At 47.2% G+C, this 27,318-nt stretch overlaps 1 protein-coding gene across 1 annotated transcript in view; it reads right to left on the minus strand.

The window, feature by feature from the left end:
* LOC147449155 (LEAF RUST 10 DISEASE-RESISTANCE LOCUS RECEPTOR-LIKE PROTEIN KINASE-like 2.3) overlaps nt 1-27,318 on the minus strand; it is a 73,086-nt gene that overhangs the window by 19,663 nt on the left and 26,105 nt on the right. Inside the window, exons 2-5 of the mRNA XM_086521719.1 lie at nt 16,479-16,590; nt 16,055-16,374; nt 15,922-15,969; nt 14,552-15,519 (exon numbers count right to left, since the gene is read on the minus strand). Of these exons, the coding sequence (XP_086377845.1) occupies nt 14,552-15,519; nt 15,922-15,969; nt 16,055-16,374; nt 16,479-16,590 (1,448 nt within the window). The remainder of the gene's footprint in view (nt 1-14,551; nt 15,520-15,921; nt 15,970-16,054; nt 16,375-16,478; nt 16,591-27,318) is intronic.

A 27,318-nucleotide genomic window follows, 5' to 3' on the forward strand; every position in this document is an offset into this window, starting at 1 on the left:
TAGCCAAGACTTAGCAAAAGTAATCCTACACCTTAATACACCATTTGCAAAACCTGTATTTTGCTGTCATAACCTGTAATTTCCTGTTTTTGACCTAATTTCAGCCTAATTGAGGTCAATTTTGGTTGCCGGGAGCTCTCTAATGTCCGGGGACGAGTCCTTTGGCGACAAAATTGCAAAATCTCGCGTGAAAGTTGACCTTCTTGGCTGAAATTCAGCGTTTGCAGGTTTGGAGGCAAACCCTAATCGGGCTCTGATATCAGTTGATGAGCGTGCGGCGGTGTGTGCAAGTGAAAGAGCACGCGAGGAAGTGCAATGTGTGTGCAGAGAGGGGAGGCGAAGGCCAGCAGGAGAGGAAGCGCTAGCAGAAGAGAGAGGGCACGCTACACATAAGATGAGGGGAAATGATAAGTGAGTTAATTTACTCACTTGTTCCCTTTATTGAAAGTATAGGACCAATTTATAAGTTAGTGGCCAAGTTCAATGTGAACTTGGCCAAAGGTTAGTAACCTTTAAAATATACATTAAAGGGGGCCATTTGGGCCTTTAACCCGACACCCGGGAAGCATAGGATCTCCCAACTTGAAGATAGGCACAATAGTGAACATACTCCAAGTCTCAGGGAAACCCTCGTACATGGCTTTAGTAAACATCATAGCAAGAGGCTCTGCAAGCATATCTCGGGCATGGATAAAGTGCTCTGCTACCAGACCATCATGATCCTGTGCTCTTTCTGTCTTCATCTTGTCAATGGCTTTTCTTACCCTCTCAGCAATAAAGAAAGTACATGTTTCTGACATGCCTCTGGAGGGTCAAGTAAAGGTGGCTGCCCCGATAATGTATAGAGAGATGTAGCATATTCCCCCCATGTCTCTGTGGAAGTGATGGCTGGCGATGGAGAGTGCTCATTGAAAAGCCTCGGCCCTCCATGCCTCACTAGAGTCCTGACTCATAAACAACTGATAGAGATCACGCTCTAATCGAGATAGGTAAGCCCTCTTCTTTCGTCACACTAGGCGACGAAAGATAATCCGTGACTGTCTATGTGTAGTAGTACCCATGAGCACCTCTCTTTGTAATCTGATCCTCGTCTCTCTACACTCCTCATCATACCAACTGTTCTGAGGCATGCTTCCAGATCGTTTGCGTGTAGGCTAGTTGTGGGGATATGCCTCTGATGCTACATCATGTAGCGTCTCTGTCAGAATTTGGGTGAGCTCATCTAGTGGTCGCCCTGGCTCCAGAGTGCATAGCTGCCTGTATATCTCATCAGTGTACACGCGATCCGTCTCCCTTGTGAAGGTATACCGAGTATGCGTGGAGGCCTCTCCCGATGGAGCTGTGTTGAACTGGAACGATAGAGTGAAAGACAAGATAGCATGATCTACTGCTACCCCAACCGGCCTAGTTCCCACTACGAAATCCTGAAAGGAAGGAATGAGTCTTGGCGGAGCCATAACATAATCCACTGTACTAGCGCCATGCCGATGTGGAAAGCATGTAAAACCACCAGCTGCACGGAATCTCTGTAGGCCATTCAAAATGGCCAATCCATGTGCAATCCCCATATCAATCAAGTATCTGCCATACTCAGTGTGCTCTCATCCTGTGATAATCTAGACAGGCCCATTTCTGTAATATCAAGCTCCCGCATCAACTCCTCTGAGGTATCATAGAATATTGTCTGGTAATGGGCAGTCCTAGCATTGAAATCCCCCAAGATAATAATGTCACCATCTCTAGAAAACTCCCATATATCATCATCTAAAATAGAGAAGGGAGACTGTCCTCTAGATGATGCATACACTGACGTACTAGGAGGGAAATAGCAAAATAGCGATGTAGAGATATCTGCCTGTCTCTGCCTTCAGTCTCACCTACATGTACCTAGCATGCTTGTCCCTCCGAGCTGTAGCTCCTCTCTGAATAAGACTGCCACTCCTCCTGAACCTCGTCCTCTGCGCTTTGATCAAGTCTCCTGTCTGCAAGTTGTCTCCCATCTGTATCCGCTCACATGGCGCATGGATTGCCCCAGGGCTTGATGCGTCTCAGAGTAGAAAATGATGTCTCTCCCTGTGAAAATATCCTCAAAGGCCCCTACGTCAAGGCGCAAGAGATCCATTACAATTCCATGTAGCTACTCTAAGTGTGGTCCCACAGGTCTCACACCGTCATGCGAGACGCTTCTCCAGAATAACCACTCGTCCATCCCCGTAGAAGGCAACTTTCCCCTTCTCTCGAGCTGTCAATATCTGGGACATAACTTCTTTCATATGAGCAAGCTGTGTGAGTGTGAGGTCATCTCCAAGAAATATGCCCGTTTTCTTTAGTATAGGACGCTTCTTCAAGAATTCCTTCTTTGCCTCCATGGATGGGAAGCGCATGATTAGAGCTCTTTCCTTTGAAGTCTTCTTCCCTACCCTCCATGCCTTTATATGAGTAGCCTCACTACCCATCATGCATAGAAGTTCTTTGACTTCCCCTTCCACATCATCTCGGTCTTTTAGACTGGTTATTCGTATGTGCAGAGCCCTAGTCTTTCTTCGTTGCTCTTCTTCTAAAGTCATGTTGATGATTGTAGGAGTGGGGATAGATGTGGTTTCTTTCCCTTTCCCTTTCTTAGCGACTTCTATCCATTTCTCTGCCTCATCCGCTTTTTTATGTGTCTTCGTGATTACATCCACCCACGAAGACGTCTCTGCCCCATTCTGTTTCTCTTCCTCTTTGATCATCCGTACCTGTTCCTTGATGACCTTGATTTCCTCAATCACCGAGGGCTGGAACTCACCTTCCTCTAGTCCGTTGCTTGTTTTATCAACAAGCTCTTGCTTGAGGGTTGAGACCTCTTCTTTGAGAGCTTGTGAATCCGCCTTAAGTGCTTGTATCTCTATGTGCAGGTCCTCTTTCTCCTTTTTCGATTGAGTGCCTTCGTTGAGGAACATTTGAAGAAGGTTTGCCTTCTCCTTCCACCATCCTTCCATCTTTGCTTTCCACTCCATCTGCCTTTCCACTTGTGTTATCCGCTTGTTTGTAAGCATGAAGGTTGCCTTCGTACGGGACTTGCAAACGGGTGAAGCGCTCATGACCTCCATCATAACGGCCCCTGTTTCCTATTCTTGCAAGCCCTAAATCTACGCGAGTCCCTCTTCCTTTGCTCTACCGTGAGGGCGTGCTGCACAGTCATTGGTCTGCTGCTAGCCGACGCACCCTATTTGAACCTGGTGGTGAGAGCTGCTATGCTGTTCCAATGCACAAGAAGCTTGCGAACCTGCCCTTTGTGTTCACTGGCGGGCAACGGGGCAGCAGCACGCACGAGCAACAGGGGCTTCAGTGCATTGAACACCAGCTACCACCTCTGCAATTACACAATCATGCTGCTCGCTGCATTACAAGCTCGCAGCAGACTGCGCACGCGCTATGTGCTGCTACAAGGTGCGAAGTCTGTGGGCTTCTTTGTCCACTCGCTTTGCCTGCCGTAACCTCTGAAGCTCACTCCCCAAACCTGCGCGCGCTGCCTGCCTGCCTGCTGTAACCACCTGCGCGGAGCACGAGAGGGAGAGAGAGCTACTGGCAGGGCTGAGGGGCTGACATGGGACTGGCGGGGCAGGGCTGACCTGCGCGCACTGCCTGCTTGCTGTAACCACCTGCGTGCAGCGCGAGATAGAGAGAGGGGGGGGGGGGGGGGGGGTACCTTAGATGAGCAGAGCGTGCACCTCAGGTTGGAAAAGCATCCATCACAAACTGTTACCATATACATGTGGTAGTGATGTGTGTGAACACACTAGGACCGCCGGGGCATTTTTTCCCTCTTTAGGAGGTTTTTTCCCCCGTGCATTGTATATACGCCCATCACTCTAGGGCTATCTATCTTTCCATTGCACACTAAGTAACACACTCTCTATTGTGTGCCTTGAGCTTCCTTCGTCTTCTCCAAGCTGTGTGTGTTTCTCTTCAACCCTAATTCCAACAATTGGTATCAGAGCAGGTCACGTCCTCCCGGGCTTAGTCGCCAGCTGCTCCAGCACACGCCTGCTCACTTTCTCCGATTTCAGTGAGCTTTGGCAAGCGTTCGCAGGTTGCTCAGAATTTTGATTTGGGCTCATTTCGGCCTCCGTTTCCACTACGGGCAGTACTGCACAGGCTATTTCGTCATTTTGTGCAGATTTTCTGTCAGTGCCGTTTTCTGCATAACAGGTGCCTTATAGTCTTCTACGGTTTGTGCTATATAGCACAAGTTGTTCCCGCTCCATTTCTCCTATTTTCGGGCAGTTTTCACATCAGGTGCAGCATTTACCATGGCTGACAACAACAACACAGATGTGTTCAAGATGTTTGCTGCTGAGGACAGGTTGGATGGGGACAACTACCCTATGTGGGCTTATATGATGCAACACGTTCTTGTGTCAAAAGGTGTCTGGAACATTGTGCAGGGCATTGATGTACGTCCTGGTTCTGAAGATGTAGGCGATATTGAGGATGTTGCAGGTCTTGCTGTAAGGATTGCAGCTGTTAGAGTTGTTTTGCCTACAGCAGAACAAGCTCGTTGGGATGTTAAGGATGCGCAGGCTCATGCATTGATTGCGTTGTCTGTGAAGCGCACCATTATTCCTCACATCCGTTCAGCAAAATCTGCAAAACAGGCTTGGGATATTCTAGCAGGTCTTTATGCAAGCCGCAATGAGGCTAAAATTGCTTTGCTGCGTAAAGAGCTAGAGTCGAAGATTATGCATGAGGAAGATGATATGGACACTTTCCTTGCTAGTGTCAAGGATATCAATGAGCAACTCATTTCTGCAGGTGAAGTCATTTCTGACAGTTCCCTTGTGCAAACTGTTCTTGATGCCTTACCAGATTCCTACCAGACTTTTGCTAGTACTTGGAGACTGATGACCCAAGGAAATCCTGAAGTTGTCAAGTTTGATGCATTATGCACATTGCTGTTGCAAGAGTCACTTTCTAGAAAAAACAGGACTAGGCAGCGTGCAGTTGAACAGGCTTTTATTGCTTCTCAAAGAAAGGGTGGTAACAGTAATGCAGCCACTTCTTATGGTTCTGCTGCGAGTGGCAAAAATTCTGTTCCTAATGCTTCTGCTGGCAGCACTTCGTCTGGCAATTCTGGTGATAAGGGCAAAAAGAAGATGCGTTGCCATTATTGTAAAGCCAATGATCACTTGATCAAGTCGTGTCCTAAGTTGAAGGCCAAAGAGGCTAAGAAGAAAGAGGGTGGTTCCACTGCAAATGCTGGTTCCACTACAAATGCAGCCATTGTTGAGTCTTCTGTGAAAGGAGATTGTGATGCTGATGTTGATGCAGAATGGGCTTTTAGCGCAGAGTGCACTTACAATCCTGCTGTCCATGATGCATGCTTGTCAGTTGCTGCAGATTCACATGTGTGGTATTTCGACAGTGGTGCTACAAAGCACATTACCTCACATCGTGAATTGTTTACCTCTCTCGAGTCTGTCCCTCATGGGAATTCAGTCACTTGTGCCAACAACGCCTCTTATCCAGTTCAGGGAGTTGGAAAGATTGTGCTCACTGCTGCTAATGGCAGTTCCTTCACACTTGTTGATGCACTTTATGTACCTGGGATCAAGAAGAATCTCTTGTCTGTATCCGCACTTGCTAGACTTGGACTTGTAGTCAAATTTGTGGATGACGATGTACAGTTCATGATCTCAGTTTTGGTGATGAAATTGTTGCATCTGGGCTTTTGTGCCGTGGGCTGTATAAGCTCACTTTGTATGACAAGTGTGGAAAAAATTTTGCAAATGCTGTTGCAGATTCAAGGGCTATTTCAGATGCAAAACTTTGGCATGCACGTTTTGGTCATCTGAATTTTGCCAGTTTGCTGCGTTTGCAGAAATCTGATATGGTTGCTTCTTTGCCGCCTCTTGAAGCACCTATCAAACATGTTTGTGAAGGCTGTATTCTGGGTAAAATGCAGCGTTCTAAGTTTCCAAAGGATGGTTCAGTTAGGGCCACATGCAGGTTGCAGCTTGTGCATAGTGATGTTTGTGGGCCCATGCAAACTCCGTCCTTGGGCAATTACCTGTACTTCGTGACTTTCATTGATGATTACTCCAGGCATGCATGGGTATTTCCGCTTAAAGCGAAGTCCGAAGTTTTTATGTGCTTCAAACAATTTTTGGCTATGGCTGAAAATGTCTCAAAATGTACTATGGGCACCCTCCGTTCCGATCGAGGGGGGGAGTATATGTCTCATGAATTTAATGCATTTCTGGCTAGTCGTGGGATAAAACACCAATGTACAGTGCCTTATACACCTCAGCAAAATGGTGTTGCTGAGAGGAAAAACAGGTCACTAACGGAAATGGCACGATGTATGGTCAAAAGTCAAGCTTTGCCGCATTCTTTTTGGCTTGAGGCCATCATGTGTGCCACTTATGTACTTAACAGGTGTCCTACGAAAGCTTTGCAGTCTATTACTCCATATGAAGCATGGCATGATAGAAAACCTTCTATTGAGCACATGCGTGTTTTTGGCTGTTTGGCATATGCTTTGGTGCCACAAGTGCAGCGCAGAAAATTGGATGATAAGGCTGTCAAATGTATTTTTGTTGGTTATAGTGCTGAAAGCAAAGGTTACAGGTTGTATCATCCGCAAACAAAACGTATTCTGGTTTCACGGGATGTAGTGTTTGTGGAAGATTCTGTTCAACCCTTGCTGTCATGTACTAGAGACAGTAATGTAAGCTCACAGGACATTTATGACACTTTGTTGCCTCTTTTCAGTGGTGGAAATACGAATGTAAGTTCCAATGAGGCAAATGTACAGCCTATGGGGGTTTCTGAAAATGTTTTAGAACAGCCTATTACTGATGCAGATGTACATGATGTACTTGATGAGGAAAGGGCTGAAAATGAGCAGGCTAGAGGTATGCCAAAATGGCTGGTGCACACTTTGCGTGATAGTAAATTGGATGCACCTTTATCTAGTCGTACTCGTTCAGGCTCTCGCCATGCATCTTATGCATCAGATTGTTATGCTTTGGCTGTGTCTAGTTTACATGATGTTGAGGAGCCTCTGTCCTTTGATGAAGCACAGAATTCAGAAAATTGGATTGCTGCCATGAAATCAGAATATGATGCACTTATAGAGAATGACACATGGACTTTATGTGATTTGCCTCCTGGCAAAAAGGCCATTGGTACGAAGTGGGTTTACAAGTTGAAACGCAAGCCGGATGGTGAGATCGATCGCCATAAGGCTCGACTTGTTGCAAAGGGTTATGCACAACAAAAAGGCATAGATTATGAAGAGACTTTTGCTCCCACTTGTCGTATGACTACTGTGCGTTTTCTATGTGCATTGGCAGCTCATTTTGGTTGGGATGTACATCAATCAGACATTGTTACTGCTTTCTTGAATGGTGACATATTTGAGGAAGTTTATGTAACGCAGCCTCGCGGTTTTGTCATAAAAGGACAAGAGGACAAAGTGTGCAAATGTAAGAAGGCTTTGTATGGGTTGAAGCAATCTCCTCGTGCTTGGTATGAGAAAGCTGACACTCATTTGGTTAAACGAGGCTTTCGTAACAGTCCAACAGAAAGCACATTGTATGTAAAGCGTGAGGATGATGTATTTCTCATTGTGGTTCTTTATGTTGATGATTTGCTGATCACTGGACCAAATGAGAGACATATTGCTGAATTTAAGGCTGATTTGAATGCTACTTTCAAGATGAAAGATTTGGGGCTGTTGCATCATTACTTGGGTATACAGTTTAAGCAGTGTGATGGTGGTATTGCCTTGTGTCAGAAAAGTTACATAGAGACATTGCTATGTAAGTTTGGACTTGAGGATTGCAAACCTATTGCCACTCCCATGGAAACAGGTTTGAAGTTGAGTCTACATGATGCTGGCGATCCTGCTGATGTCACTCTTTACCAAACTGCTGTTGGCTGCCTCATTTATGTATGCAACACGAGGCCAGATATTCAGTTTGCAGTCTCGCAGGTCAGCAGATTTATGCATAGCCCAGGGTCTAAGCATTGGCAGGCTGTCAAGAGGATTTTCCGCTACCTTAGTGGCACTTTACATCTTGGCTTGTTTTATCCCAAGGGGGGATCATTGCCGCCAGACTTACATGCTTTTTCGGACTCAGATTGGGCTGGTTGTTTTGACACGCGAGTGTCCACAAGTGGTTTTTGTTTCATGCTTGGTAGTTCATGTATATCATGGTTGAGCAAGAAGCAACCTACTGTGGCCACTTCGAGTTGTGAGGCTGAGTACAGGGCAGTCTTCACAGCTACGGTTGAGTGTGTATGGCTCAGACGCCTTATGGCTGACTTGGGTGTTGGACAGGACACTGCCAACACTATCTACACTGACAGTCAGAGCGCATTGGCAGTTGCGAGGAACCCAGTTTTTCATGCTCGCACAAAGCACATTGAGGTGCATTACCACTATGTCAGGGAGAGGCTCTCAGCAGGAGAGATCAGCTTGGCTTATGTGCCAACACAGGACAACCTTGCAGATCTTTTCACAAAGGCATTGTCTCGTGAGAAGCTTGAAGCTTTCCGCAAAGCTTTGGGCTTACTCCCCTTTGTGGACTGATCCTGTCCTCAGGGCATGGCACTTCCCTTTACTCATGTGCCAGCTCTCGTTCACCGCATCACTCCAGGGGGGATTTGTTACCATATACATGTGGTAGTGATGTGTGTGAACACACTAGGACCGCCGGGGCATTTTTTCCCTCTTTAGGAGGTTTTTTCCCCCGTGCATTGTATATACGCCCATCACTCTAGGGCTATCTATCTTTCCATTGCACACTAAGTAACACACTCTCTATTGTGTGCCTTGAGCTTCCTTCGTCTTCTCCAAGCTGTGTGTGTTTCTCTTCAACCCTAATTCCAACACAAACTATCATCAGTGGCGCATAGACCTCCAGTTCACTCGCTATGCTACTGGTCACTCCCCAAACCTGCACGCGCTGCCTGCTGTAACCCTACTCCAGTGCGTGCTGCTCCATGACCTGCGCGCGCTGCCTGCCTGCCTGCTGTTCAGAGATGGCGATGGGGCTGCTCACCAGCTCGTGCTGCTTGCTGTAACCACCTGCCTGCCTGCTCGTCGCCTGCTCGCTACCTGCTCGTCACCACACACACACACAGAGAGAGAGAGAGAGAGAGAGAGAGAGAGAGAGAGAGAGAGAGAGAAAAGAAAGAAAGAAAGAAAGATTTTTAACGTCTATGTCAGGCCGAAATCGGCCTATGAGACAAATCAAATGTACATGGTGTGTATGTCATCCGTCTATCGGAAAGACAAATGAAACAAAACTGATACAAAACTAAACTGAATGTAGGTAGTGGAGTATCTGAGGAGGGATGGAGTTCTATCTCTAGGGGTGTATGCATGTCTATATGCTCAAGGTAGTACAATCATGAGAGTGCATCAAGCTATCTAGCTCCATCCTATACTAATGGGGGGATGTAAGATGCGGTACATGGGCGGGTCTGGTGCCAAGGCTACCCGGATGAAGGCTGTCGGGTCGGCCCTCATCTGAGCCACTCGCTCCTCAGTGGCACGGCGCTCCCGGGCTCGGATCTCCTCGATCTGTCGGTGGTGGGAGCTCGCGCCCCTGTAGCCTGTGACTCGTGGTCGTCGTCTAGCTCGGTTCACCTCCGCCTGTGGGAGTGTCACTCCTCTCTGAGTGGCTGGTGAGGGAGGGGCGGAAATCCTCTGAAAGAAGTCTGTGAGCTGCGACTGTCTCCCCTCTGTCTGTGTAGCTGTGTGTGGCTGTAGTAGTGTGTCCCGATGGCGCTGTATCTCTAGTAAGAAACGTCCGAGCTGTCTCTGATCTCGAGATTCCATGATCTCTCGGAGAGTGGGCTGTCCTCTAAATAAGGCCTCATACCTGCCTCTGATCTCAGTGTATGCTCTGCATCTACATACAAAGTGCTCCTCACTCTCCACCTCCTCTGTGCAGGCTCTGCAGATTCGCTCCTCCCTGGGAACACCAGTATGTCTCCCGATCTCAATCTCTAACCTGTGTGAAGCCACTCTCAGCTGACCAATCGCCACCCGTGAGCTATGTGGCATATATGTGTCCATGTAGCGTGGTCTCTGTATGAACCCCCCAGACAATATGGTGAGAAACTGGTCTCTGTAATCTGACATCCTCGTCCCCAAGCCAGGTGCCTCCCAGACTCTCCTAGTGTATAGCTGCCACAGATCCTGTCTCAATACCAAGTTCCTCTCACTGCGAGAGAGGTGAACATATGGTGAATGGGGGTCGTACTGGAATGGTGGTAAGCTCTCCATGTCAAGACCGTGTCCCTCAAACCATGCTCTGACCTGTGAGTACCATGCTCTCTCATGCCCATTCTCTGATAGCTGTATAGCTGCCTCAAATGCTCTACGGGTAAGTCTGTCAGGAGGTAGCTCTCTCATCCTCTGGATGAAGCAAACTGTCTGGAATAGTGCCTCTACAACCATAGGTGGTGTGGCGAGCTCGGCTCTAATAATGTCATGTGGCACTGTCTTCTTGCTGCGGAGCAAGCGTGAGATCATACATACCTGTGGTCTCTCAAGCTGTGTCCACTGGTCAGCTGTCAATCCTGGTGCCCATACCGCCGCCGAGTACATCAAGGCCGGGGTGACTAAGGTGTCGAAAAGCCACCCCTTCGTGCGGGGCTCCTGAAAGTGTGCCTGGTGGCATCTCCGCTCTAGCATGGCCAGAGCTGCATATCCTCGGGTGAGCCTGTCAACAGCAGCCTGCCTCATAGTGAAGGGTCCTTGTAGGCTGGTGAATGTGATGCCAAGGTAGACATAGGAGGTGACTACATCAACCTGTCCTCCTGCTGCTGTGAAGGTGGCGGCGCTCCTCACTGCACTGGATGTGTGAAAGATCATAACCTTGGTTTTGCCAAGGTTCACAGTCAACCCCCTGTGTGTGCTGAATTCGTCCAAGGCCTCAAGATGGCGTTGCAAGCCCTCGGGTGACTCTGAAATCAACACAATATCATCAGCATATAACATGATGTGGACCAGAGTACCTGCCAAGTCGCTCCCCTCTCCCCCTGCTCGCAGTATGTAGTCGGAGATCTCGTCGATGTAGAGCCCAAAGAGTGTCGGGGAGAGTGGGCATCCTTGCTTAACACCAATGGTGCTAGCAATGGTCTCTGAAAACCCGCCTGGGCAACGAACCCGACCCGTCACCCTCTCATAGAGAGCATATATGGCCCAAATCATCTCTGTTGGTACCCCAATGCTGTGAAGGCGCTGGAAGAGTCTCTCGCGTGGGACTGTGTCAAAGGCCTTGCGGAAGTCCACAAAGCAGCAGTAAAGCCTCTTCTTCCGCGCCTTTGCCCCATCAATGAGGCAGCGCAGAACGAAGATGTGGTCAGTAGTGGAGAAAGCTCGTCTGAAACCTGCCTGGCCTGGAGCTCGTAAGCCCTCGATCTCTGCGTAGCAGCTGAGCTGTGCCTCAAGTACTGCTCCATATAGCTTGGCCATCGTGTGGCCAATCATGATAGTCCTGTAGTTCCCTGGGTTCAGGGTGTCGCCAGATTTGTGGATAGGCACTATGGTGTGCTGTGTCCACTCCTCTGGGAAGCCCTCCCCTATAGCCCGGTTGAAGACGTGCAATCAACGGGGCTATAGTGGAGGCCGCATAAATGATGTGCTCACTCTGTAATCCAGTATGGTCAGCTGATCGTCTGTGCTGCATGCGGCGTATGGCCCTCTCTACCATCTCTGCTGTAAAGAAGGAGGAGCACGTGGGGCGTGGCTCGTGTGGCTGTGGGATAGGAGGCTGCCCTAGCACCTCATATAGTCGCTCTGCATAGTCATGCCATATGTGTGGGTCCTCAATAGCTGTAGTCGGACGTGGCTCGCGCAGGGTGCGCCATGCCGTCGCGCTATCCATGCTCATGAATAGGCGGTATAGCTCAAGCTCCTGTGCCTCTTCGAATGCTCGCCGCTTTTGGCGTGTCAGCGTCTTCATATGCCGTCTGGCCTCTCTCTCTGTGATCTCTCCTAAGGCTCGCCGTGCACGGAGGCGTCGGTATAGCTCTCTGCACTCATCATCATACCAGCGGTTCTGAGGCATAGTCCCGGGGGGGGGAGTGCGTCCTGTGTGAGTGGTGTGTGGAAAAGAGCTAATAGCTGAAGTGTGGAGAACGGAAGAGATATGTGATGTGAGAACTGAGAGTGGTGTGGATGGCTGGAGGAGGCATAGGCCATGTTCGACCTTGGCCGAGTAAAGAGAGGCTAGCTCATGTGTGAAATGGATGGTGGTGTGTGGAGTGTGTGCTGTGGAGCTGTGTGGGATGGTATCTCCGGTGATGGAGAAAGAGAGGTATGTGTGGTCGGCTCCGATGGGTATGGGTGGAATGGTGAAGGATGTGATAAGGTGTGTAGCCTCCCTGGGTCCCAGAATATAGTCGACTGTACTCCCCCCTCCTTCTGCAACTCCATGTGGCATACAAGTCAGGCCTCCTGAGGTGGGCCACTAGACCATCCCGTTATAAATAACGAGACGGTGCTGGGAGCCAAGTCGAAGTAGATGTCGTCCGTAGGCTGTGACTGAAGCTCTGTCTGCTGTATCTCTCATAGTAGCCTCCTCATCTAGAGTGTGTAGTGCCTCTGGGTTCTCATGGTCATATGCCTCACACTGCTCACTGCGCGTACGAGCATTGAAGTCTCCCATAAGGAAGACTTCACCCAGTGTGGAGTACTCCATAATCTCCTCAGTGAGGCATGCGTACGGTGACTCCTGCTCAATAGGGGCGAATCTGGAGCCTGTGGGAGCAAAGTAGCAAAGGGCAATGTAGACGATCCTGTCTCGTGAGAACTCGAGGCAAATCCACATGTAGCGGGCCTGTGGGTCCCGGGCAACAATCTGTAGTCTGCTGTGAAGCCCCTGTCTAAAGAGTATGGCCACTCCTCCTGAGCCGCGAGTGGTGTGCTGGCGCATACATCCTCGATGTAGAGACTCCCACTGGAATCCATGTATCCGTGGTAACCCTCTCTCCGGGCTCTCGTGTGTCTCTGTAAGTAGAATGATGTCTCGACCTCTCATCACCTCCTCAAGTCTCTCTGGGTGTGTCCATAGGTCTCCATTGCAATTCCAAACCGTGACATGAATCTCCTCGTGTGTCCCACAGGCCGCGAGTCCCTATGCGATGGTCTTGCCATCAATGATAACCCTACCATCTCGATATACTGCCTTCTTCCCTTCTTTGCGGGCTTGGTGGACTCGAGGCATGCACGCGCGACGGTGATCTTGTTGCATCTTTGTGAGGTCATCATCAAGATAAATCGGGGGGCCTTCTATCCCTCTCAAGATGACCCTCTTTCGGAGGAAGGAAGTTCGAGACTCCTCGGAGGCGAATTGGAGGATGAGAGCTCTCTTCTTTGGATCTTTGCCGGCTCTCCAAACTTTGGAGAAAGGGATCTCTTCTTCCTTGTATCCCACTTTCTTGCATAAAGCTTTCCCATCGCTCTCGGGTGTAGACCCTTCTTCTTCTTTGATGCCGGTCACTCACACATTGAGACGGCGAGCTTGTCGCATCTTCTCCTCTTCGATGGTTGTGTGTACGATGAGTACTTCATCTTTTTGGGCTTCCTCTCTTGCTACCTTCTTGATGTTCTTTTTGACCACTTCGACCCATCCTTCTTTGGTGGCCTCTAATTTGTCCTCAATGCTTGCGGTGAGGGCTTTGGTGATCTCCTCCTTGAGGGCTTCCTTAGCCTCCTCCTTAATCTCTCCTTCCTCGGGGGTGAGGGATGTGATGGAAGCATGAAGGAAATCCATTTGTGCCTTCATCTCTTCTTGCTCTTTCCTCCATCTCTCCCTCTCCTTCTCGTTCTCCCGTTCCCTTCTCTCCTTCTCCTCTTTGAGATTTTGGATTTCCGCTCTCATGTCCTCCTCTTCGTTCCATAGCTTGATGAAGGTGGCTTTCTCCTCCTTCCATATCTCTCTCTCCATCCGCCATTCTTTCATGTCCTTCTCTAGTTGTGCAATCCTCTTGTTCGTGAGCATGAAGGTTGTCTTCGTTGTCGGTGTCGGCGTCTTGATGATGGGGGAAGACATGGTTGTCTTCGTAGCTACCCTCTCTTCATATTGTGAAGAAGAGGGGAGAAGGGGAAGAGAGCACTCAACGTGTGTGTGTGGGTATGTAACCGTGTGTGTGTGTGTGAGAGAGAGAGAGAGAGATGGCTGCGGGTACGGCAATAAGCTGGGCTGGAGGTGGCGCGCTGGCCTTCTTGGCGTGCAGGGAGCAGCGCACAGGGGGGGGCAGCGCACAGGGGTGGGGCAGCTCGCAGGAGGGAGCAGCTCGCAGGGGAGGGCAGCGCGCAGGAGGGAGCAGCGCACAGGGGTGGGGCAGCGCGCAGGGGGAGCAGCTCGCAGGGGTGGGGCAGCGCGCAGGGGAGGGCAGCGCGCAGGAGGGAGCAGCGCACAGGGGTGGGGCAGCGCGCAGGAGGGAGCAGCTCGCAGGGAGAGGGAGAGAGGGAGAGAGAGAGAGAATTGAAATGAAATCTTATATTAACGTCTCTATTCTGCAAATGAAAGGATGGGGATACCTGTTGGAGGTCAGCTTGATTTGCAATGTGGTGATCAAGAAGTTGAGCAGGGGAGGCAATCTTTGTGAAGGCCCAGGAAGGAAAGAAAGACTGCTCAGAGGGAACATCCTCCTTAAGGTTTGGACGACCAGCCATGAGCTCAAGAGCCACCATGCCGAAACTGTAGACATCAAATTTTGTGGAGAGACCACTCTTCCTGTTTGACCAGAACTCTGGAGCCACATATCCAGGAGTACCCTTCAAATTACTCATTACTTTGCTCTCCTCCCTCTTAATAATCTTAGCTAGACCAAAATCTGATATTTTAGGACAGAAACATTCATCCAACAGTATGTTGTGGGGCTTCATGTCACGATGTATTATTTTATGAGAGCATTCCTCGTGTATATAGGACAAGCCCCTTGCCACACCCAAGGCTATCTCATATCTTTGCTCCCAACTCAGAACCAAATTCATTCCATCACTCGTTCTATGTGTGTCAAACAGGTGTTTCTCCAAAGAATTGTTTGGAATAAACTCATACACCAATATCTTCTTTGATTTCTCCACGCAAAACCCTACTAATCTAACCACATTCACATGATGTAATTTACCCAAAGTCTCAATCTCTCTTAAAAACTGCCAATCAGTATGCAGCGACTGTCTTAGAACTTTCACTGCTATGACTTCTCCATTTGAAAGTAATCCCTTGTACACAATTCCAAAACCTCCTTCACCTAACACAGCCGTGAAGCACTTTGTCGCTGACGACAATGTGGCATAAGTGAAGCTTTTAGGAGTTCCTGAAAGACTATGGAGCTTCTCCAGATTTGAAATGTTGCCTCTTGCCCTCTCTCTGTCGTGCCAAGCAAGTCGCAAACTCCACAGAGCCAAGCATACAAACACCGTAAGTACACCACCACCTATCAGCAATGGCATCACAAAAACTACCAGTTTCTTTCGTGTGCTACACAAGGATCCAATGCAGCCTGCAAAACCCTTGGATTAGTGCCTCACAAAATTAAAACATAATCATTAGCATTCATCATACCCAGATTAACACCCATTGTCTCCACCTACCAACTAGCTCATGGGACAAGTGCAATCATATCCTTTTTCATTAATAAGGCATCAGTTGCAACCTTCAAATGTTTTCTGCATCAAATGAAAGCCCTCTTTCACGATCTGCCATTAAATGTTTCATTCTAATGCACATTTATTTAACCATACCGGCCCTCAGCAGCTGATTAAGAGCAAGGCATATATACCAATTTTCAACAATTACCAACATAGTGCCACCTACTGCAACATAAATTATGGGTAGGCTCTTTTGCACTCAAAAAAGGTTTCTCGACCTCAACACTTATTCGAGATCCATCAGTAGGACTTACTTCTCTCCTTCAAATTGGCAGGGACTCTCGTTGGGTCACTGGTAGAATCTGCAGTTATAGAACAAAAACAATTGATCATCTGTTCAGATGCAAGATTTCTTCTCTTTTGGAACATCTTGGCAAGATGACATACTTATAGGTAATGGAGCAGATGCTACAGAAGTAAGATTGGCTGTCGCCTCAAGGAATGCATAATAATTGTTATAAATCTTGATCCTCTCTGACAAAATAGTGGGGTCAAGAGGACCACCATTAAGGATAATGGAGACTTCCTTAAAGCCCTGATCTTGTAAAAGCATGGCTTGATGACACGACAACGATGCTGAAGGTTGTTGATCCATCCAAAACCACAAGGAAGCTCTAAAACTTAAGACTGGGTTTGTTGCAACCAATTCAGGATTGCTGATTCCATCAAATCCTAATGCAACTCCCATCGACCCGTAATTCTCATTCCTGAAAGAGGCCTCAACCATCAACATCACATTAATAATTCTCCAAGGAACTTCGATCAAGAGAAACTGATAATACCAAGTGTTTGTGTGTGTGTTGACACTAACCAGGAGATCTGTAAGGGGCCCCTTCCATAGTACTTCTTTCCCTCTGCACACTTCCACTCTGCTGAGGCAATGCAGTCTGCTTCCTTGTCGACAGCCTCAACATAGCAACCGCCTTCAGCAGAAACAAGTATATGGTCAGACAAAACTCAGAAATATTTACCAATTAGAAGCATATACACGCAGTACCTTATCACACATCTCACAAGGGCTTCAATAAACAGACATTCCAAAAGACTTTAAAAGAGCTGATAATAAGTTATTACTGTCAGAACTTTATCAAATTTCTATCTTTTGCACCTCAGAAAACTTGAGGCCTCTTCTTATACATTCTCACACGTGATAATTTAGTCTTGATTAGGAAAAACCTTGCGTCCAAGAGTTGTAGTTGGTCATGCCCCTGTGACTTCTCTTAAATAGAGACAGTCATAAAGTTCCAGATTACTTGTACATCAATTAACCTCAATAAGCTCAGGTGGCATGAACAAACACTTTTATGTTCATGCTTTTGTGTGCTTTCCTCCATTTATGATAGTTGTCTGCATACAGGATATGTCGTGACTTCTTTTCAATCAAATTCTACCGCATCCACAGAATGTTTGCCTAAAATGTCACATGCACATCTAACGTATGTGTACGTGGACAAGCTACTTCATGACATGGGTTCAGTTCAGTTAGCTAACGAAGTGTTCTGGCACTTTTGTGAGTCTGTTCGCAGACCTGTTCACAGACCGTGCATGTCCAAACACTTGCATATCCTCTGGTTGCACACAGCATGATCATCAGATTTCCATCAGAACCCATCAAGAGCATTTTTACAGTGCATAGACCTATTTTCCCTATTTTAGCCAATTTTTCACTTATTATTTTTAAGTGACTTTTGTTGGGAACTGGGTAGGGCAAATTCAGTAAGCCAATATATAAGAAAACCCAGCGCTAGTGCAGGGACCTGACATCCGACAATGCACCTTCTCAGCAAGACCCCCTCGGCAGAAGACATAGCGTTTTTAGCCACCCAGAAGGCCTAGCGTTCTCAGCATTTGCAGAACAGCCAACGTTTTGCAGTTGCGGATCAAGCCCGGCACCAGTACTCAGCAAAGACCTAGCGTTTTTGCATCAAGGACCAAGATCAGCCTTAGCGTTTTTGCATCAGCATGACCTACTAGCGTTTGCAGATTCACCGCGACGGAACCACCAGAAGCACCAGCCTTTTCATTTTTCAGCAATGCAAACCAGCAATTCAGCGTTTTGAACCTGCAGAATTCAGCATTTTCGGCAGCAAAATCAGCAGTAGATCCAGCGATTTTCAGCAGATAAAGGACAGCACGAAGATAGCAAATTCAGCCAGCCGTCGTCTTCGCCGCTCTCGTCGTCGCCGTCGTCTCCAAACTTAGATCCACATTGCATCATAGCCTCACGAACTTGCATCAGCATATTGTACCAGATTTGTGCAATCAATAGCATAGACCTCTCTGGCCATCGAGAGAGGGGCCCTTAGAGGAGGCTTTGACAACCTGTCTGGTGTCGTATTCTTCTCTCTCTATCTCTCAATCTCAGCACCTTCATTCACAATGTCTACCACTTTGTTTGTGATCATTTCCACTCTCTCACTAAAGGAACAGAAGGCTCTCCCTTCCGTAAGTAAAAGGAACCTTGAGCACATTTCGGAGCACTCATCTTGAGCAAAGTTAACTAGGTGTTTCTTTAATACCCAATCACTATATGCACGGCATAATAGCGGCTTGTAAGTTGTGGCTTCCTTCTCCATCTTTCCTTGGATGCCCGGCAAGGGTCTGGAGTCACTTCATGTCTTTATAGTGACATACAGTTGGATCCATTTTTAACGTGGTTTTGCTACTCACATATGGCGTTTCTTGATGCTCTAATGACTTCCACCGGCGAAGCTCCTACTCGGTACATGGAGTCTACATAAGTGACTGTAATTGGCAAGCCACTAGCACCATGGCAACATCATTGCAACAATACTTACCTGAATTGAAACAGCAAATACTTGAACTTGAAAGAGAAAGGACATCACACAGTAGACACGAGACACGGAGTAGTGGAGTTCCACTCCAAGAAGAATTGGCTCAAGTAGGCGCCCCACACGATATTTCTTTATTTCTATTACTTGACTTCAGCCGATGTTTACAAACTTGACGAGCCACGCTCGCTCTCTCAGTCTACAAAGAGTGCAGTCCATTGGGCCGATCTCCTCTGATGGCACCCCTGGCCTTTCTTTTATAGACACACGTCCAAAAGAAAACCTGAAAGCAACTTTTAAATTATACTTGCTTTTACAAGTGCAAAGGCACCAAAAGTCAGCTGGCATAAAAAACCGATGCACTAAAGCACAAAAAGCCAACACTTTTATAACTAGCGCCCCAATAGCAAGCCCACATCCTAGAAGCCACGACAGCAATCGTAAAACCTCCCCTAATTTTGATCAGCTCTGTCAACTCAAGTTTGGCTCTTCCTCTTCTCTCTTCCACTCTTGTGTCAGCATGCCATGTCATCACTGTGACATACCGCCCTCCCTCCCTTAAAAGAAGGATAATTGCCCTCGATTACGCCAGCAAAACAGAGATAAACCAAATCTTCAGTGGAGACTCATTCCTTGTACACCTTCCAATGACCATCCTCCACAAGACAGTACATTTACAAAGCATGCATCTGCACATGCCCTACTGTACACTCCATTTCAGCTACTAGTCTATATGCACAGTGTTTACACTGCACAATCATATGCAAACAATCAATTTGGTCAATCTCACCTAACCCAGGACTGTTGATGCACCAAGATCACTATCTGGCCATCTCATCCTTTGGGAACTTTGGTTGCATTAAAATCAGTATCCAGTCATCTGATCTAGATGGAATTGTTGATGCACTACGATCACATTCACAAATGACTTTCACATCTTAGTCCCAACTCTACATAGAGAAGCTCCTCACATCTAAAGATTCTAACACAAAATCTTTCTCCGCCGAGGACTATCTGCCCAAACGTCCTCCTCTAATCCCAACTTCAAAGAACTTCAAAGCTCCTATCAATAGAAGTCTAAAAGACCCCTCTTATGAATCTTTTCAAAAAGTCCTTGCAATGCTGCAAATTTTCATAAGATTCTATCAATCGCTTTTTGAATCTGTCAATCCCTTTTTGAATCTACCCAACTTGCATCCATTGCACACATCAACAGATGCATTGTGTCCAACTTTTGATATGTACCTTTTAGAAAAGTCTTTGCCAAGTGCAGCTTTTCTATTTGCACAAACCAAGAGATTCTGCTAACCCATTTTACCACATCTTCCAAGACTCGGAATCATTTTATGCCTCATCTTTCTTTACTTTTCTATTATCTACCTCTTGTCATTTTGACACAAAGTGATGACCACCTGGACAATCCCTGACAGATAAAATGATTTTAAAGTTGTTTCCAACTTATAGGGTCCCGTCCGATGGGGCCCTAGCAGACACAAGACTCAATTTAAAAGGGAAATCGTGCAAGGATGCTGACATGGTAGGCTATCCTTACAGTTCCGCGTTTTTTGATGAGTACTGACGTGGCAGCGTACGGATTTCCATGAGTTGCGCAGGCTGCCTTGAGTGCCAGCTTTTGGGCCAGGATGCTTTTAAAATTGAAACTTTTCATGTGATTGCTTTTGGGGCTCTGCTTTCGGCATCCCTTGTACCGTTTATAAGAGCCCTTCGAGCCTCACTCTTCAGAGCATCTAGACAAAGGTCCCTCGGGGCAATGATTAATGATAAAGAAATACCGTAAGAGGCGCCAGATTTTGGGGCCGCACGGAAGTACGCTGGGCCCCTCTCTCTCTCTCTCTCTCTCTCTCTCTCTCTCTCTCTCTCTCTCTCTCTCTCTCTATATATATATATATATATATATATATATATATATATATATATTAACGTTCAGTGGTTTTGAAGTTTCTGTTCGTGTGTTGCTATTGATTTCTCGCCTGGAGTGTCCAAGCCTGTTACACATTCCCCTTGGTCGGAGACTCTACAGATTCTCGAAAACATATAATATATATACCACTGCTTTCCTATCCTTCACTGACTTGGGAAGTAGACCTTACCGAGTCTAGAACTGCTACCTCTTCCACTTCTTCAATTTCTGCAGCTTGGTCAAGAGGCTTCTATCGTCACAATCTCTTTGTCCTGCCACCGCTTCTTCTCTTCTTCCTCTCCTTCCCAAAGATGAAGAGGCATTCCTTCCATGGTCAACTCTTGCAGTTCTCGACCGAATTTCTATGAGAAGAACATTCATATGATCTTCGATACCACTGTAGCACGCAAGCCATTAGCAAGGCAGTAGAAACATTGCAACAAAATTGAACTAACCGGAAGGACATTCGTTTGATCTCGGATAAGACTGCAACCGGCAAGCCACTAGCAAGGTGGTAGTGTCACAAACTGCTGACGTGTCAATGTCAGTAAAGAGCAGAGCCAACCTTCAGATCCAACTGAGGGGCTTAAACCCTGAGAAGAACAAGCAACAACAGAAGAAGAAGTCCTACCAACTTATGAGACCCCGTCCGATGGGGCCCAAGAGGGAATTAAAAATAAAGCTGAATCCTCAATTGCGCAGAAACTGATGACATGGTAGTTGTACGGAAAACCTGAAATTCCGCCGACAGTGCTGACGTGGCAGATTTCCACAAAACACTCTGACAGTGCTGACGTGGCAGTTGTACGGAATTCCGTGATTTACGCTGACACCTTTTTGGCATTGCTTTTGGACCAGAAGCTTTTGAGTTTGAAGGCTTTTCATGTAAACTGCTTTTCAAAGGCCAAGGGCCTTTAAATATATGCTAAGGGCTCATTCTCTGGCATGCTTCCTGGAGAAGGTGCAGAGTCTGGAGTACCGGCTTGTACTGTGTTGATGCAATATAAAGAAATATCGAAAGGGACGCCAAGGTTTGGGGCCAACTCTCTGGGGTGGAATTCTGCCACTCTCTCTCTCTCTCTCTCTCTCTCTCTCTCTCTCTCTCTCTCTCTCTCTCTCTCTCTCTCTCTCTCTCTTAGTTCAGTTGTTATTGAAGTGCTAAAAGTCTGTTCAATCTGTTCCTTTCTATTGGCACGTGGTGCCCGACTTGTGACAGTGGTATTAGAGCCTCAGGCATATGCTTTTCTGAAAGCATACCGGTCCCACCAAAGAGCAGACAGAGCAAGATCGCACTTCCAAAGCTCATTGGAAATTTTTAGGTTCGTGCTCCGACCCCAAACCGGTCCCACCAAAGAGCAGACAGAGCAAGATCGCACTTCCAAAGCTCATTGGAAATTTTGTTCGTGATCTTACCCCGGACTTATTAGGCACTCCCATCCTTACTTCATCGCACATCGGGCGCGCTCCCATCTTCACCACTCATGTCTTACAGGGAATAAGCCATAAAGATCACTTGCAAGAAAAGGATCCAAGATTTGTTTCGAGTCACTGTTTTTCTCAAAAGCAGTGCCATGCAGATGTTGATGTCTATAGCTACCAAGCAGCACACTCAAAGGACTTGGCAAGCTTTCAAGAAAAATTTTGCCCGAACTTATATGCCTTCTGACATCTTCCTTGGGAGTGCTGAAACAGGCCTGTTCAATCCAAAAAGGGCGGTAGACTTTAGACTTAAAACTTATTTGCTTTCACACATTTAAGTTGTCACCCACTTTACCTGTACTTTCAAGACACAACAAAAGGGAGAGGGATACAGGCTGCTAGATTGCACCTGTATGAGTAGACCGACTCCAGATTGGCCCCTAACTTAGGCGCCCCTTTCGGTATTTCTTTATTGTTTAAAAGAGGGAATAAACGCTGTGGTTCCCTACAAGCTACCCCGCACAAACTTGGCTGAATTTCAACTGTTCTGGCCCGATTGCGGCAGCATAACTGTACTAGGACCCTTCACAGTCAGTATTCCCACGCATTGAATGACTTTCCCGACGCATACGGGCACTTTGCAAAACCTGGCGAGAATCTGCAGCACGCTGAATTCTCTGTTTTAAGCCCTAAAAATGCGCCAGATCACCTGTATAGCGGTCCCCTCGCGTCCTCGAACCTCCTGGGGGTATTAGGGACCGTTTAGGGCCAAAAACCCTAAACCTGCAAAAATACACAGCAGGCTGTAATTTACTGTTTCGGGCTCCGTTTCGCGTGCCGGTCGCATCCGTAGCAAGTCCTCGAGCTCCCACACCTGTAGGGCTACTTGCCCTTTGAATCGGACGAGTTTTCTAGCGTGAAACCTCTCCGAATCCACCTGTACCTGCAGGGGACTAGCCGCTAGCTAATGCAGTACCTGTGCAAGAGGCTCTTGCCTCGGCAATCGCGCATGAACCCACACAAGTGTACATTGGTCAATTGAAAAGCCCACTAGAGGGGCATAACATACTGCCATAGAGGAGAGAGAGGGCAGTGCGTAGCGTGCAGGGCATCACTCCTGGCACCGCACTGTACATAGGAGGGAAAGGAAGCACTCCATAGTTCTTAACCTGTGACAAAATCTGAAAATGAGCCTCTCCCAGCTTAAAATTCAGTGCCACTTCTTGTTGCATGAGAAAAGTGCACCAGAATGTGCCACTTGGCGCATTTACAAGCATTTTCTCGTTTCGAGGTTGCCGCCTAAAAATCTCCCAACCGGTTTCCCAGTTGACTTCACGGCAGAGTAAGAAAATGTTCCCCTTGTCATTCCGGAGGTAATGACGCAAACACATTTTCAGGTCCCAAAATAGCAGTTCCCTAAATTTTAGGAGATGCTCCTATTGTATCTTTCTAGGTCATCTGACCCCCTTTGTACACTACAGCCACACCCAGAACTGAAATGTAGCCTCTGTAGCAAAGGATTCCACTTTGGCTAGTCAATGACCCCACTTTGGCTAACCATAGTCCTTGTCCAACCTTAGTGCTCTCTTGCCCTCAGGCCTGGACTCCTCTGAACAGTTCCACACTAGCTATGCAATGCAAGGCAGTTAGATTTTCCGAGGGGTGTTTCCAAAAAGTGAAAGTAAATAAATAATCAGAAAGAAATCAACAAAAAGAATAAATAGTATTCACACGCTGGTGACATACCCCCCTCTTGAAATCTCAAACGTCCTCGTTTGCATCTATGTCGTACATGCTCACAGTCAACACTGATGTATTCAACACCTGTCGACACATGTACGACACATACATGCTCATTGTCAACCCTGGTGTATTCAACACCTTGTTGACTCATGTATTGCCTGCGTGTGAACCCTGTCCCAATGACATAGTGGTAGCTTCGCACTCTGCCATTGCTTTGAGTCACTAACTTTCCAATGACAAAATGGTAGCCACACATTTTGCCACTTTCTTATAGTACACGTTGGGCCCAGTAACACTTTCGAGCATACCCAAACTGACAGTTTAAGAATGCAGTTACACATGTACCCTTTAATAGAAGCAATTACTGTATCCTTGACAAACTGACAAGAAATACTCACTTTTATAGCACTAACCAAACTTTTGGACATTCCATAAGAGCAATTGCCAAACTGACAATCTGTACACCTCTAACATTCATGTAACATGTACTTGATTTGAGCTCACTTTAAATACCATGTACATCATTTGTTTCAGAAGCCATTGTCACACTGACAATCCATGTAGCTTTGAAACTCAAGGAGTCAAGGTAGGTTGCATGTCACCAGCGTGTGACTACTATCTATCCTTTTTGTTGATTTCTTTCTTATTATCTATTTACTTTCACTTTTTGGAAACACCCCTCGGGAAATCTAACTGCCCTACATTGCATAGCTAGTGTGGAACTGTCCAGAGGGAGTCCAGGCATGAGGGCAAGAGAGCACTAAGGTTGGACAAGGACTATGGTTAGCCAAGTGGGGTCATTCACTAGCCAAAGTGGAATCCTTTGCTACTGAGGCTACATTTCAGTTCTGGATGTGGCCGCAATGTACAAAGAGGGTCGGATGACCTAGAAAGATACAATGGCAGCATCTCCTAAAATTTAGGAAACTGCTATTTTGGGACCTGAAAATGTGTTGACGTCATTACCTCCGGAATGACAAGGGGAACATTTTCTTACTCTGCCGTGAAGTCAACTGGGCAACCAGTTGGGAGATTTTTAGGCGGCAACCCCGAAACGGGAAAATGCTTATAAATGTGCCAAGTGGCACATTCTGGTGCAGTTTCTAATGCAAGATAGAGTTGGCGCTGAATTTTAAGCTGGGAGAGGCTCATTTGCAGCTTTTGTCACAGGTTAAGAGCTATGGAGTGCTTGCTTTCCCTCTTATGCACAGTGCGGTGCCAGGAGTGATGCACTCCACGCTACGCACTGCCCTCTCTCTCCCCTTTGGCAGTATGTTATGCCCCTCTAGTGGGCTCTTCATTTGACCAATGTACAGTCGTGTGGGTTCATGCGCGATTGCCGAGGCAAGAGCCTCTTGCACAGGTACTGGATTAGCTAGCGGCTAATTCCCCCGTAGGTACAGGTGAATTCGGAGAGGTTTCATGCCAGAAATCTCGTCCGATTCAAAGGGCAAGTAGCCCTACAGGTGCGGGAGCTTGAGGACTTGCTACGGATGCGACCGGCACGCAAAACGGAGCCCGAAACAGTAAATTACAGCCTGCTGTGTATTTTTGCAGGTTTAGGGTTTTGGCCCTAAATGGACCCTAATACCCCCAGGAGGTTCGGGGACGCAAGGGGACCGCTGTACAGGTGATCTGGCGCATTTTCAGGGCTGAAAACAGAGAATTCAGCGTGCTGCAGATTCTCGCCAGGTTTTGCAAAGTGCCCGTATGCGTCGGGAAAGTCGGCCAATGCGTGGGAATACTGACTGTGAAGGGTCCTCGTACATTTATGCTGCCGAAATCAGGCCGGAACAGTTGAAATTCAGCCGAGTTTGTGCGGGGCAGCTTGTAAGGATCGACAGCGTTTATTCCCTCTTTTGAACAATAAAGAAATACCGAAAGGGACGCCTAAGTTAGGGGCCAATCTGGTGTCCGTCTACTCATACAGGTGCAATCTAGGAGCCTGTATCCCTCTCCCCTTTGTTGTGTCTTGAAAGTACAGGTAAAATAGACGACTAATAATGGGTGAAAGCTAAATAAGGTTTGAAGTAAAGTCTACCGCCCTTTTTGGATTGAACAGGCCGGTTTCATGGTTCCATCGACGGGATTAAATCACTTTTTCCCATAGAAGTGAGCCTTGGTCAGTTTTGGGCTTGAAGACACAGGGGATCATAGACCAGACACAGGGAATTGCAATTATGGCTGACAGACCAGATGATGTGACTGAAGAGGTTTCCTCTTCACAGGGTCAACAGACACATGAAGTGGGTGAGTCCTCAAGACCACCACAGACAGATGATGATATATTCAGGACCCAGTTGGCTACTGCTGTGGCTATGTTCACACAAGTAATGCAGAATCCGAGGTTTTTAGCCTTTTTGCAACCTTCTCTTCCGTCTCAGCAAGTTGGGTCACTGGATCATAATCAAAAGCCTGTTAAGGCTCGAGCATAGGTGATTCATACTGCACAGTCAATGGAAGCACTCGTACACTTGACGGAGAACATGTGCAGTCTCCACAACCTGTGCCTAAGGTGCAAGAACAGGTGGTTGAGATGCCAGTCTTTCACGCTGTACCAGTTCAGCCCGCCACCTTTCAGCAGCCTATAGCTGGTTCTAATGGGTAGGGAAGCAACCTACAGGCTATGCAACAGGTCTTCCCACCACCTTCAGTACACCCTGGCTATTTTGGAGGTGGATCGGTATTCCAGAGCATGGCTGGTCATGCACCTGGAAATCAGTTTTATACGCCAAGAACAGTGTTTGGGGGTGCTCAAACGATGATGTCTAACCCCATGTACAGTGTCATGGGTATGCAACCAGGGTTTCAGAGCACTCAGGGCCAATTTGGGATGCCACAGGCAAATTTTGGTATGGCTGGAATTACAAATCAGCAGCCAAATATGGCATTTCCAGGTCAAGTTAATAGCGGCCAAGGAAAACAGATGAACCCTAATAGTGTTCCCATGTTTCAGTCACTTCCATATGACAATTTAACGCCGCTGGAGAGGCCAACGCCGTACAAAGAAGGTGGCAAAGGTGTGTCTTTCACGACCTTTACAGGGTTTGATGACAGGAAGAAAGCTCTCTCATTCCTCCAGCAGTTTGACAAGGCCTATGCAGGGGGAAACTTTACAGAGGCTTCAAAGGTCCGCAAGGCAGCCACTTTCTTGACAGGGAATGCGGGACAATGGTGGACAACTTTATTGCTTCAAGGGCAAGCTCCGTCCACATGGATTTACTTCAGCAGATTTTTGCAGCAGCATGGTTATCTGATGACTTTGAAGCAGATGTCATGACAGAATGGCACCAGCTAAATACTGCCACTTGCAGAAATCTGGATGATTACAATCGGAAGTTTTGGAAAGCTCTACTTCCAGTAACTTCCTATAGGTTTGTGCCATTGACAGAACAGATTGAAAAATACTGTTGTGGCCTACCTAAAGGATTGAGAAAGTACTGTACGAAGACACAAGTCACTACTTTGACGCAGCTCATCGAGGTAGCAAACACTGGCAATGGTTTGCTCAAGGGAGAAGATTGTGAATTTAACACTGGCGTCAAGGCAGGATCGGGCAAGAAAAATTCAGCCAAGAAGCACGTTCCCAATGAGGCTCCTAAAGGGACTCAGGAGTCAGCCAACGCAGGGAAAGACAAAGCTACGGCTGAATCAGAAAAAGGACCAGCAAAGAAATGGAAAAGACGTTTTCCTCGCAAGTCAGAAGAGCAAAAGAAGGTCCTGAGGACAGAGAACAAATGCTTTATATGTGAGCAGCCTGGCCACATTGCTTACAA

This window comes from Adiantum capillus-veneris, chromosome 10 (assembly GCF_014529385.1).
Source record: "Adiantum capillus-veneris isolate H3 chromosome 10, ASM1452938v2, whole genome shotgun sequence".
NCBI classification, from domain to species: domain Eukaryota; kingdom Viridiplantae; phylum Streptophyta; class Polypodiopsida; order Polypodiales; family Pteridaceae; genus Adiantum; species Adiantum capillus-veneris.